The sequence below is a fragment of the Serinus canaria genome, chromosome 5 (genome assembly GCF_022539315.1).
Source record: "Serinus canaria isolate serCan28SL12 chromosome 5, serCan2020, whole genome shotgun sequence".
Classification (NCBI taxonomy): Eukaryota; Metazoa; Chordata; class Aves; order Passeriformes; family Fringillidae; genus Serinus; species Serinus canaria.
In genome coordinates, this window is record NC_066319.1 from 15816347 (window position 1) to 15829687 (window position 13341).

At 43.0% G+C, this 13341-nt stretch overlaps 1 protein-coding gene across 2 annotated transcripts; it reads right to left on the minus strand.

Annotated features, from left to right (window-relative positions):
• Nucleotides 1–897: 897 nt before the first annotated feature.
• On the minus strand, nucleotides 898–12034 carry MRPL23 (mitochondrial ribosomal protein L23). 2 transcript variants are annotated; one of them, XM_050975686.1, is made up of 5 exons: nucleotides 11971–12034; nucleotides 11721–11843; nucleotides 11003–11085; nucleotides 9092–9165; nucleotides 898–1260 (listed from the first exon to the last, which is right to left on the minus strand). In XM_050975686.1, the coding sequence occupies exons 1-5, from the start codon at nucleotides 11994–11996 to the stop codon at nucleotides 1096–1098; spliced, it is 471 nt and encodes a 156-aa protein (XP_050831643.1). In that variant the 5' UTR covers nucleotides 11997–12034; the 3' UTR covers nucleotides 898–1095. The 2 variants fall into 2 exon arrangements, with proteins under 2 accessions (XP_050831643.1, XP_050831644.1); XM_050975687.1 differs by having other exon boundaries at nucleotides 11933–12011.
• Nucleotides 12035–13341: the final 1307 nt, after the last annotated feature.

The following is a 13341-nucleotide window of genomic DNA, read 5'->3' on the forward strand; positions in this document are numbered from 1 at the left end:
CCGAGACACTCTTCTCCATCTGTGAATTCCTTCCTAGCCCTCCTTTTCCCCCACTTCTGACAGAACAGCAGAGCACATTACTTGACAATGAAAAAGTGGAAATATCCTCATCAGAGCGAGGAGAAACAGCCACAGAGCCAAGAAATGAAAACACCGAACGTGGCAGCCCAGAAGGCCGAGAAAAGTTCTACCACTATGCTGGCATCAGTAACTTGGAAGTACAGGGAGTTACATGAGAAAAAGTAAAAAGAGTCTTTTTATTAGTCCTCAGCACAACACAGGCTACACTGGCAGAAGCATTTCTATGCCAATACACTGTGTCCACACAGGACACTTGCCAGTACTGCAAGGTAGCTGTGGAGTGGGGAAGGAAACCAGCACAATTATGCCAGTGAACATTCCTAAGGCAGGCTGGTCACAGAGGACAGCTACCTGCACAGCACAACAGCAAGCAGAGACGTGCACCACCTTCTTGATGCTTAAGGGGATCAAACGCGTATGTGCACAGTCACAAACCTGTCCTATAAACCCTGTCCCCAAAATGCCACACAAATGTTACAAGAGTACATTAAGATCACATGCATTTCTTCAGGACAGGAGGGATCACTGCAAGAAGGCAATAAGAGTAAGACACAGTCAGTGACAATAGGAGAACCCTATATCCTGAGCCTATAGTCCAGTTTTGTACACTTCCATGTCCACCTCTGGCTAACCTATTCTGACTTTTAGACATTCTAGTCAATACAAACTGCACGTATCCTAGGAAATTAAATACCCTATTTCTACTCAAAACAACCTGCAGCAGCACAAGAAAGGTTAAGCACAATGACACTCTCATAGTCAGAAATGACAAGGAATTCCACATTTTAGAAATAGTCCACAAGTTCACACAAAAGACCTGGTGCAGCCAAATTTATTTTACCTTTTTATTTCTTCAGGGCCATTTTGTTGTAGTCACGTACAAACAGCCAGAAAAAAGACAACGCTAGCAAGGGCTGCTCAAGAATGAACATTCGGTCATTACAAGAAGAGAAGAGTGCAAGTTGTGCTAATCAAAATCCCTCTGAGCCTAAGGAAGGCAGCTGGCTTGTTGCATCAAAGTCCAAACCAGTCAGGGACTCCACCTCGTCTGGGGTCACCTTCCTGCTTCTGCTCCTCTTTCTCCATAAATTTATCCCTGAAGTCATCGAAAGAGCGAGTTTCTGCGTCTTGTTCTTTCTCTGGAAATAGGTTGGGAAACTGAAAGGTTTGTCCTTGGCCCTAAAGAGAAAACAAATGGTCAGAGAGACATTACAGCCTTTCTGCTGTAGCTATGATCTTAGGGTGAAACATCACTCTGAATTTTCAGCTAGTGCAGAATGGTACCTCGTGCCCTCCCAAAATTTCTTTCCACCCATGTCCCCAAGATGCATGTATGTCAAAAGCTAACTCAAAAGCTCAAAAGCTGTCTCCTCAAAAGCTAACTTTCAGCCTCTCCTCCTGAGTGCTACTTAAGATACTGACATCCTGGTTTTTTTAACAGATGAATGATCAGGAGATGGACATCTCTTCAAAGACTTTGAATCATCTCAGAGATGTTGTGTGAGTCATACAGTAAAAGCAAGATGAGCAAAATAAGTGATTTTGTTAAAGTACCACCACGAGGGAAATACACAGTGGAGCAGGCATTCATTATGTTAACACTCAGGATATGAGTAGTGGTTGTAGTTGTTTAGATCTCAGCTAAGGATAAGAGAGAGCAGTTCTAGCAGCTGTTATTGGAGGATGTAATGTGGGAATACAGAATAACAGATATCAGAGGTCTCTTATCAACAGACATAAAGACTATGGTGTAAAACAATTATAGTGGGAACAATCTGTCTAATATATCACTAATGAGATTAAAGTGATTACATCTGCATCAGTCATTCTGCTTAACAGACAAGTCATTTTAGTGAAACATCATCATTAGATCTATGTCTCCCACTTGGAAAATAAACATTTGCTTGGTCTCTGGTTTTTATCTAACAGCAGGAAACCATTTTTCTGTGGAAATGTACTATCCCTGTTAACATTACCTTCTTATTTTTAGTGGTGTTTGCTCTAAGCACAACTTCATTAAACTCAACAATATCAGCCCTTCCATTCTGTATGGGACTTTGCATAATAAAACTTGTAACTGGTCGCCCATAACTCTAAAATTACTCTCCAAAACACTTACAAACATTACAATACATTAACTTCTTCGGCAGCATTCTACATACAAAATGCTCAAGAAAAGCATTTAACTGCTTCAGATGAAAACAGGTGGGTTTGGCTTTTTTTCAGATCAGCCAGTCTTTAAATATATTCAGTAAATACATCCAAACAAGAGGCTCAGTTATGAAATGGTTCCATAAAGGACATGAAAGGAGCATTCCCCAGCATACCTACTCTGCATTCCGAGATCAGAAATTTGACATAAATAAATCCAACAGAACCATCACCATATCCCTGACCCAGCTGAATGTCTGCTATGTTTTATTTAATCATATACACTCGATGTGGCAAATAACAGGTGTGAAAAAATCTAAACATCATATGCTTTGGAGAGAAAAAAGCATATGTTATCCCAGATGAGATTATCCAGACTGGAATCTACAAAATTCCAACTCTACCCAGCAATGCTCCAGTTGTTTTTGTAGTGCATACTTCTTGGGGGTTTCCTAAGAGCCTGACCATACTACAAAAACAACAAGGGAACTGCAGTGTACATTGCTTTTTCCTTGATTCTAGCCTGGATAAGCTCAACTGGAACATATCAAGGTTTTCCTTTCCATTGGTGTACACTCTGGGATTTCAGCTCTTTTGCACCTTTAAATTACCAACAGGTATCCTCATAATAGCTGTCCTTTGACAGCTAAAGCACAGTCCCATTTCATGGCACAGAAACTGGCCTTACCAGGGTCCTTGAGCAAGCCCAAAGCTGCAGCCTGCTGAACCTCTTCCTGCAGTAGGATCAGCAACAGGCACCCTTGAGGCCAAGCACTGCCCATGATTTTAGCACACTGAAGCATTTGGAAAGGAATTTGCTAGTATTACAAAAAATTGCTGTTTTAACTGTGCTGTGGGCAGGTCACTCAGCCCTGCAGGAGCTACAGAACAGACAGGGCCCATACTAAAGACCTGTGTGTCCTGGAGAGGAAGCCATTTTAGTTAAACAAGTCAGAAAACAACTCAGGCTGACATGGTAGGCACACCACCTCCACTGAAAATCTGAGAACTATTTATATTGGTAACAGTGTAGTAAGGGACTGTTCTTGTTATGCAGCTCTTTCCTTCTGGTATGCTTCCAGGACCGATGCATTTCCCTTATTGGAGAATGAAGGAAAGCTGTCCCTAAAGCATACTAACAACATCCACGGTAATTCACTAAGCATTGCAAAACAGTTTTTATTTTAAAAAGAGGGAAGAAAACAAGAAAGATACACACAGAGGCTGTAGCAAAACCAGACAAACCTTTAAGCTGTTTATCAAAGTGCTCACAGCTCCCATTTCAAGGCCGGTGAAAGTCAAATATTGAGCTGAAAATGTCAATCTGTATCTGGAGTCTTTTAATAAATCAAAATCAGCACAGACAAGTTGGCTCTTTCCAGCTCTTGTTTTGTGAAGAAATTCTGATTTTGGCTGGCAGCCAAACACGATTTGAAACAGCCAAGACATTACACCCTGAGAACTGAAGGTTGATAAATCTTAAGTAACAATACTCTGCAGTAATACTGCACTGTAAGGCTCTGGAGTGATGAAAGCTGTATGAAAAATAGCTGTTGTGCATGCTCAGTAGCTAGTTTTCAGAAGAAGCCTGTATCTTGGGTATTTCAAAATTTCAAAAATACCAAAAGGCATCAACTTACATAAAGGATTGTGAGTCTGTCCAGGCATATTTACACTCAATGCATCTTCCACATAATGTCAGAGGCTACTGAGGTTCAAACTCATATGCCACCTCCTTAAAAAAAAGCCTACCAAAGGGACAGAGGGATTGTCACTCCTTTACACAGCGCTGCTTTTCCTTAAACTTCTTTGCAAAAGCTTTTACTTCTATACAGCAACCATCTGACAACCATATGATAAATGCATCCTCAATGAAATCCTCGCTGGAATAAAGCAAGCAATTTTTATCAAGTTCATCAAGGTTTATCTGGTTTACAAATTGCTAGAACATGAAGTGCTGGCATTTCCAACCGGAAAGGAAGATTCTGCCTTACTTGAAAACTTTGCATTTGTCCATAGTTTTACCTTTAGCAAGCTATTAATCCCTTTAATTGCTGAATTACTGAAATTATCATAAGCTGAAGCAACCTTTAAAAAGGCTAGAACTTGCTTCTGCTTTAGAACTTCTGCCAGCATAAATACCTTAGCTAGAAGCACAGAGAAAAGGGGAGAAGATAACACCACCTTTTTACTCAACACAGCCATGCTAAAAGAAAATCCTGAGAAAAAGACAGACACTGGAAAAAAAGTAATTTTGCTGGATAATTCAGTCTGTCATTGAACTGAGTGGTGCACTGACAGCAAAAGATGTCTTTCACCAATGTGAAGTGATCCCCTGATACTCTGGAATTTGTCAGGGTAAGCTCTACCACCATGTATTCACCTCACTCTCAAGCAAAGCCTTATGATACTATTAAAAAAGGAACAAAAAGCCCCAAACAAAGCAAGTCAGAGGTGGCACTGAACACCTAAAAAAAGTAAAGGCAACATGATGATTTCACCCATTGTTGTTCTCAGTCTGGGGTCTTCCCAGAGACCTTTCTTTTTCCTACAAATTATGAGGTTATGCACAAGTGAGATGTGTGGTCTCACAAGAGAGTGTTCAGATAACAGAAACGGGACCCATTAAACTGCTGCTCCTCTAATCCTCAATTCAGCATTACCCAAAAGTAAAAGTGAATTATATACAAGGCCTTATGAGGATTCATTTGTTAAATGCTAGTAACATCCTTCATGATAAAAAGTGACCTAAGCATCAAATACATATTTTCTCTTTAGATTTCAAGCCTTTGTCCTAAGAAAGGGTGAAAACACACCTTGATCTTGGAGTCTGTCTAAGGAGTTATCACAGGAGTGGTACAGATTGCCTCCATTCATTTTAATGAGAGGTTAAGTGATCATAATTAAGCCTATGAAGTCAAGTGCTGGCCTTTCCACTGCTGAGCCTCACGTCAGAAAACTGCTGGAAGGATTACCCAGCACAAGTTCACTTATACTTCTCTGACCTTTGAGTCCCCTGAAAAGTTTAGAAATGGAAGATGAGCACAGATATTACTGTGCAACAATGATGCAGCAAACCCTGATCATGTAAACAACTGTGAGATCTCCTGATTATTTGGATAATTGAAGCACTTACTACTGTCCTTCAGAATTAACAGAAAAGTAATGTTTATTGTATCATTAACGACAAAAATGTTGGACTCCGAAAAGCACGGGATGCAGTCCAGCAGTAGCAGCAAACGCAGCTAAGTTTAATAATCCAGGGCATTTGAACAATTCTACTACTACTGCAGTGGTAACATCTGATGCTAAAACATATGCCAAAAAGGCACAGAAAGCAAGTTCAAAAATCCACTCAGGAACAACACTGCATATGGATCATCCAAGTTTCCTCTGAATTCAAAAGAAAACTGTTGTCACATCTGATGTGCAAATAGGCTAACTACTGTGAATGTACAGAATACTCTAAACAGGGGTTGAAGGGAAAGCATTTGCAAAAATGTTCCCACCGGTGCCATCATTCAAGCAGCTAAATAGGTGTTAGTCCTAACACAGACAAGGTCAGACTCCTTTTTACAGCCATCTCCACTCCATTTCTCAAAACAGGTTTAATTAAAAATAGGTCTGGATTCCAGAGGCTTGTCTACAGTTGTGCTCCCACGGGTACCTGTTAAGCTAAACCAGTCAGAACACTGAAGGAGGAGAAGGAGGGGATGTTGTTGTTTTTTTTTAATTTCCCTGATGTTAAGGCAACTGCAAAGTTTCCCACTGGCCTTCTTTTCCTTTTTTTTTTTTTTTTTTAATTTTCATTATAATAATTATAGTTGTATTGGAGCAAGGAGAAAAGCTGCTGTATTACACACATTTTATCTAGTTTGCAAAGATATAAAACTTGGGTTTAATTTAAAAAATAGAACAGTGTAGAAAAGTAGCATTTGACACACAGGGCAGTAAGTCTCTAACTTAAATCTTTCTCACCACATTCCAAAAGGGGAAAAAGGCAAGCAGGCTTTGGAATGGCAAGATATTGTTGATCCACAGCCTTCTATGATTTGAGGTATTTTTTTAGTGTGAAAATATTATGCTTGGACAGATCACTTATTTGTCCAGTTACCGCCTGAGAAGAAAGTAAACAGCTCTGAATCTCCAAGAAATAGTATTTGGAAAAGAAAGGACAACAATGCTTACATGTGGAACAGCTGGGGCAACTAGTCTGACACCTAAGGGCATGTTGACTATGACTTCATACACCTTCCACCTTTGAGACACTTGCAAATAAGTGAAAGGATGTGTGTGTTGCACTGGGACACACAAGGTGATGCTTTATGAAGCAGAGAAACATAACTGCTCATGAGAATGAACTCAATTTCATTCAGGTAAACTGCACCACAGCTGCAATATCACATTGGAAAGAGCAATACTTCCACCTAGTGGGCAACAGAAAGATCAACCCAAGAGCTTCCAAAAACACATTCGTATTTTTCCAGTCATAAGCAGTTTTAACTTGAAACTGGATTAATGAGAGAAAACACAGCTGGTAAAAATGGTGGGAAAGCCCAGCTACTCTGACTCATGGCAGATGCAAACTAATTCTCATGAAAATAAGGATTTTACAGTGGTTACCAAAGACTTTCCTAAATTAGGCCGATAGTAACAATGGACTGCATGGGGCCTGTAATGGCCTGATCACACCAAGAATGAGAACGAAGGCAAACCCTTTAGACTCAGAAATGACACTGGGTTTCTGGCTTCACCCACTGTTTCAAGCTGGTGTGAACACAGAGCTGGGAGCTCATTGTCTGAGACATCAGAGCTAGCGATGAAAAGCAACAAACAAAAGTAAAAAGAGAAAGGGGGAGGAATAAAGAAACCTAAATGTTAAAGGAATTAACAGACCACAACAACAATAGGAAAAAAAATAGACCAAAGAGACCGGGAATGAGGTGAGGAAAAAACACAGACATCAAGCTTCACAGGCAAGAGTTTAGTGAAAGGTCAGGATTCCCTCCCTTGACATGAAAAACACCACCAAAAAGTGTCCCCTGACCCTGTTCATGGAGGAGATGGAAAACATGGCATTCCTTAAGAACTCATTATGGTAACTACAGTGTAAGGCAATAAGGGACTCTTGCTGTCCCATGTACTATGAGACCTCAGCCACAGTGCAACAGGGCTCCATGCATTGCCCTGAAAACAAAATGGGAGGCTGGAGGAACAACCAAACTACTGTTGGTTGCCTCCAATACCAAGCTAGTTTAGGTAAATCTCCACACCTGGGCTGACCAACCCTTAAGGTTATGGGAACTACTCTAGGTTGAGAGGCTGAATGTGAAATGAATGCACAAAGGCACTGCCTAAAACGCCTTGCTCCAACAGAGCAGTAGCATTCTGCTTCCCACTCCTTCACCGGGAGTATCTATGGGTTGCAGACTACCTCCTTCTCACCTCAGCAGACACAGGGCACAAGACTGCATTACAGTCAAACAGAATTTGAACTACAGTTCCCTAGAGACCCATGGCTGCTTCAGTCTTGGGAAACAAGTTTCTAAAACCAAGGAAGTCACTAGCAGGGGGCTGTGGCAATGGAAAGTGCCTGCAACTACCTACTAAAAGGAACAAAACTCAGAGAAAGCAACTTGTGAGATACAACATCATCAATTCAAGCATTCACTTTCTAATCATACAGTCCTGCTCTCCAGCAAACAAAAACCTAGCACGGACAATCCAGGAGGGAGAATTTGCTCACCAAAGCAACTCTTCCTTGAAAAAGGAATGGGTGTTTTAGCCATAATAATATAAAATCCTCACAGAGATAAGGTTGCCTTTAACTTCAGCAGAGCACATCAAATTAACTCCTCATCTAAATATAACTGTTACTTTTGAGTAACATTGCACTTTACACTACTCTCTTAAATTAGGTAAGGGCTGTCTAGAAAAACACTCCATCCTCACTTTTCTTTTTACTCCCTTTCCCAAAAGGGGCTCAGAAAAAAACTCCTCAGCATATTTAAACTTTGAAATATTAAAAATCAGACTTCCCATTGTTTGTCCCTCTTGAGTTTGACCCCAAGTCCATACAAAATCTTAGCCAGTCTTTAGGGTCACAGAGCATTTCTCCAACACTGAATCCTTGTCCCAAGACAGAGTTAACAGTGACGTTATGTTGCCAACTGCAATTTTGAGCTTATGGTTTTACAACCATAAATACCATCCCTTTAATGTCATTTTAGTATGTGAAGGGGTTTTCTGTCACTGGTTGCACTTCTTTTTTGCATAAAGACAGGTAAGCCTGACAGAAGTTTAAACTATAAATTGGTCCTGTTATGAAAGAAATTTACAAGAACATGAAGCTCCTTTTCCACTGAGTAATCAATGTATGTTTCAGAGTTCAGTTCAGCCACAAAGCAAGCTTGTTTAGACATGACTAAAGGCTCTCCAAGGAATAAGCCTTAGTCTTCTCTGAAATTCAAAGACCTTTAATAAGAAGTTCCCTACCCTCACAATATATTCTTTCACTTACTGGACATTTCAGCAATCAACCACACAAGTTGTGAACCTTCCAGCACACAGAGTACAGGGTCAGCATGAAACTCTCTGGCAAAGCAGCACCCTATGACATCAGTCCACAACCTACAGACAAACCTCAAACCAACACGAGACTTATTTTGTTTAAATTTGATCTTTAGAGCAAGTCATTTAAATCTCTCTACATTCTGGAATGTGTTAAAGAAACCGTCACTATTAGAGGACTGGCAGAAATATTCAGCCAACCAGGACAACTCACTGGCCATTACTTTCAACTGGCTGGTTAACAGTGCCCTCCTCTTTCCACACAAGTGTCCATGTTAACTCAACTCACCAGCTGTACATATGCGACCTTGTAATCTGGCTTCTTCACTCTCTGATTCCTGTGATTCCTCTTGTTGTTTGCACCTGCAGGAATGAAGAGAATCCCACCTTTTACTTCCCAGGACTTCTGAGTTCTCCAAAGCAAGGCCAAGCTGATGGAGGGACTTGGCTACCTCTGATTTATTGTTAAGAGGGATACTCTTCCTTCACTACCAGCACAGGACCACAACTATTAAAGGGTACTGAAACTGGTGGACACTGCTCTCCTCATTTACAAGTAGGGAAACAAGGTATCACCAGCCTGCTGCCACTGTGCCTTCACACACAAAGCCTGCAAAGCAAGGAGAAAAGTCTCCCAAGTAAGGGCCAGGGGTGATAAACTGTTCTCCCAACATCCACAGCTTCAGGAAGACAAGGAGAAAATTACCACTTAGTAGCCTTAAACTTGACAATTTTTACTATTCAGCTGATGAGCTGCATCTACTGTTTATGCACAAGGATATTATATTCCACATCCAAACAAACTAAAGCACCTCAACCACGCTGGTCACAACTGAAGTGGGAAGTACAACTCACCCCTTCATGTTAGGCAGACATTAAAGCTCTCAGATTATTAGGAGTTCTAACCCTCTTTAATCCCTGACTATATACCATCATCTAAAATTAGCAGAGGGGGACAAAATGTTCATAAGGACAAGCATGGCTACTTTTCAGTGCTGTTTGGAACTACATGTGTTTGGTATTTATGACTTAATTTAATTCTGGTTTTCACATAAGCATATGACAGATGATATTTCCAGGGTTTTTCCTTCCTTTGTAAGTGAAGAGTTTTACAACCTTATTTTGAAGCTTTTTCTTTTATCCTCCATTTTTCACTACTACAGGTCTTTTTTCCTATTCCTTTTTAAATCATACTTTATCTTACCATCATAAACAGACAATTCCTTTCATAGAGTCACTACATGAAAAATTAAAAACCCAGCCATCAAAGCTGTCCTAACCAACAAACCACTCTCCACCCAATAATTACACTGCCTGGTAATCAAAAATGTAAATTAACATGAAAAAAAAAGAAAGAAAAATATTCCTGACTGCATCTAAACTGCAGTCAGAGAAGCTCTGGGGAAGGAAGCATTCATAGGTAAAGGGGACATTATCTAAATTTATCTTATTTTAGTTAGAGATGAGTCCCTCTGCCTCCAAGTCAGAATTCAGCACGGGTTAAACTAGGAACGTTTTTTCTTTTTCTCGTGGGTTGTTTTTTTGTTGGGCTTTTGGAAGACATTTGGGTGTTTTTTTGTTGTTGCTGCTGTTTCTAGGTGTTGGACAGGAGAGAAATACCACAAGTGGAAACATTCCGATCTGTAGCAGAAATTTGGTAACAACAGGTAAGAAAACCTAAAAGTTTGTCAAAATGTTTTTCTGAACATGCTTCAACAGTGCACTTTGCTCTACAAACTTTTCCTTTTGTTAGACCATAACACCTCGTGTGTGTAAATGCAAGCTAATCTCAGCTCATTTCTTAAATGAAGGCTACAGCTGAATTTAAGTTTAATTACTACTTGCATTAAAACACATGAAGCAGTTCCTTCTGAAGGGAGACACCCACTGGTCTTCAAGGAGAAACAGTACCAACTACAAAAACACAAGCTAGATAAATGTCAGGATGATCAGCACTTTTAAATTCAGAATTTTCTTTTTAGAGTGAAACTTACATCATCATTTAATTACAGCATTCAAATATGAGGTGATGCACGTTTATTTGAAGGGATGAATAAACAACTATGCTTCAAGACATCACCAGCTAAGCGCCTGGAACCACTGCAACCAAAAAGCTAACAGACCTTTTGAAAGGCAAAAGTCTACTCTGGCTGCACAGGGATGCTGTAATCATCCCTATGCATTACTCAACTGCACTTACCATACTGTATCCTGGTCCTCACAGCAGCTACTGGCACATTGTATATTCTTTCAAGGTAATTCCTGATATCCAATTTTGTCATTCTAAGCAATGAAAAAAACATTTTGGGGAAAGAAAGAAAAAAAGGTGTAAATATTGAAACAAAATAAACTAGAGACTGGTTGATACTGAGGAATAAATATGTCTTCTAGCTTTAACCAAGACAGATTTACAACAAGTGTAAACTCAACCTAGACCACACACTGCTACAGCGATTTATGATCCATAAACTGTAACAACTGTCAAATATTTATCCTCTGTAGCCTCAACATTCAAACTGCCAGGTATATTCTGTGTTCAGCAGGCTTTCTCGCTGCCCAACCTGAGATGCCTTTCTTTACTCTGAGTAGGAACTGCTGATCTTACCAGAACCTGCCACAGTCTTATGGGCTCTAATGTGTGCCAGCAAACTGGTCAGGCTGAAAGAGTCCTGACAAATAACTGGATACCACCTTGCTTACTCTGGATCAAATTCTAAGCACCTCCTTCTTCCGAAGCCCTGGGACGGCTGACCCTCACTAACCCTGGGGGAGAGGAGCCAGGCAAAGCTCCTCACTAAATCAGTGCCCTCACCGCCCTCTGCAAGGTCTGCCTGATGCAGGAGCCCCTTCCTCCCCTGCCGCGGCACTCGGCCCCCCCGGCCCTCAGCCCTCAGGCCAGCTGCCGTGCCCGCACTCACTCCATGGAGACGCGGAACTGCACGGTGTCCTCGGGCTGGGGCACGCCGGGCCGCACCGCCAGCATGAAGAAGTTGGGACGGAAGATCCGCAGCTGCGGGCCGCCCCTCTGGAACAGCGGGTACCTGCGGGAACACGCCGCCGCTCACTGACCGGCCTGCCCCCCCACCCCGCTGCCCCGACTGAGCTCCCCCCGCACCCCATCCCGCCGCACCGCTGCCCGTCCCGCCCGCCCCGCTCCGCTCGGCTCACACGGCCCTCCTGGCGCCCGCCGCCATGGCCGAGCCCCGCGGAAGCAGCGGCGCCACAGCGGCTCCGGCGGGCGGCGGCGCCCCCTGGTGGCGCGGAGGAGCGCGGCAGGGCCTCAGCCGGGCGGGGCCAGGGGCCCGCGGAGCCGCGCGGCGCTGGCCCCTGCCCGGGGCTCCTCCGAGTCAGGAGGGCGAGGAGCCGCCTGAGAGGGTCCAGCGGAACGTCACGGAGATGAGGAAGGGTCTGGAGCATCTCTCTTAAGAGGAGAGACTGTGGGAGCTGGGGCTGTTTAGTCTGGAGAAGAGAAGACTCGGAGGGGATCTCCTTATGGCGTACAAATTTCTCAAAGGCCTGGAGGATGGTGCCAGACTTTTCAGCGCTTGCCAGCAACAGCACAAGGAGCAATGGCCGTAAATGAAACACAAGAAGTTCCACCTCAACACGAGGAAGAGCATCTTTTCACTGAGAGGGGCAGAGCACTCCAACAGACTAGCCAAGGAAGAATAGAATCTCACTCCCTGGAGATGCTGAAACCCACCTGGACACATTCCTGTGTCACCTGCTCTGGGTGACACGGCCTTTGCAGGAGGGTTGGACTGAACAATCTCCAGAGGTCCCTTCCAACCCTAACAGTTCTGTGATTACGTGAAAATCTCGTCTCTCTGGGACACTGCAGTGCTGTCTGCCTTTGCTGGGGTCCTGTCCTGGCTCTCCTCCTGTCGTCCACGCTGGTGACACCCAGCACAACACACACAGGGATGCTGGAAGGGCTGGGACACCTCCCTTGTGAGGACAGGCAGACTGCTGGGCTTGTGCAGCAAGGAAAGGGGAAGGCTCCGTGGAGACCCGATTGTGACCTTTCAGTATGTAAGGGGGTTTTATAAGAAAGACAGAGACTTTTTACCATCCCGTTACAGAACAAGGGGCAACTGTTTTACACTGAGAGAGGGCAGGTTTAGATTACATGTTGGGATTAAATTCTTTACTGGGAGAGTGGTGAGGCACTGGAACAGGTTGCCCAGAGAACGCTGCCTATCCCTGGCAGTGTTCAAGTCCAAGTTGGATGGAGGTATGAGGAACCTGGTCTAATGAGAGGTGTTCCTACCCATGGCAGGGGAGGATTAAATTCTTTACTGGGAGAGTGGTGAGGCACTGGAACAGGTTGCCCAGAGAACGCTGCCTATCCCTGGCAGTGTTCAAGTCCAAGTTGGATGGAGGTATGAGGAACCTGGTCTAATGAAAGGTGTTCCTACCCATGGCAGGGGAGTTGGAACTTTATGATCTTTCAGGCCTCTTCACACCTTATCCACTCATGACTCCATTACAACTCAGCACATGACAACAGAGAAACAGTGGGCACACAGCCAGAAAACA

Bases quoted from the DNA above. Each gene is read 5' to 3' on its own strand.
- MRPL23 (XM_050975686.1), bottom strand. From the start codon at position 11,996: ATGGCGGCGGGCGCCAGGAGGGCCGT. The intron at 11,844-11,970 runs GTGAGCCGAGCG...GTGTTCCCGCAG, and splicing joins GCGGGCGCCAGGAGGGCCGT to GTACCCGCTGTTCCAGAGGG. The intron at 1,261-9,091 runs GTGAGTTGAGTT...TTTTCTCTTTAG, and splicing joins AGGTCGCATATGTACAGCTG to GGCCAAGGACAAACCTTTCA.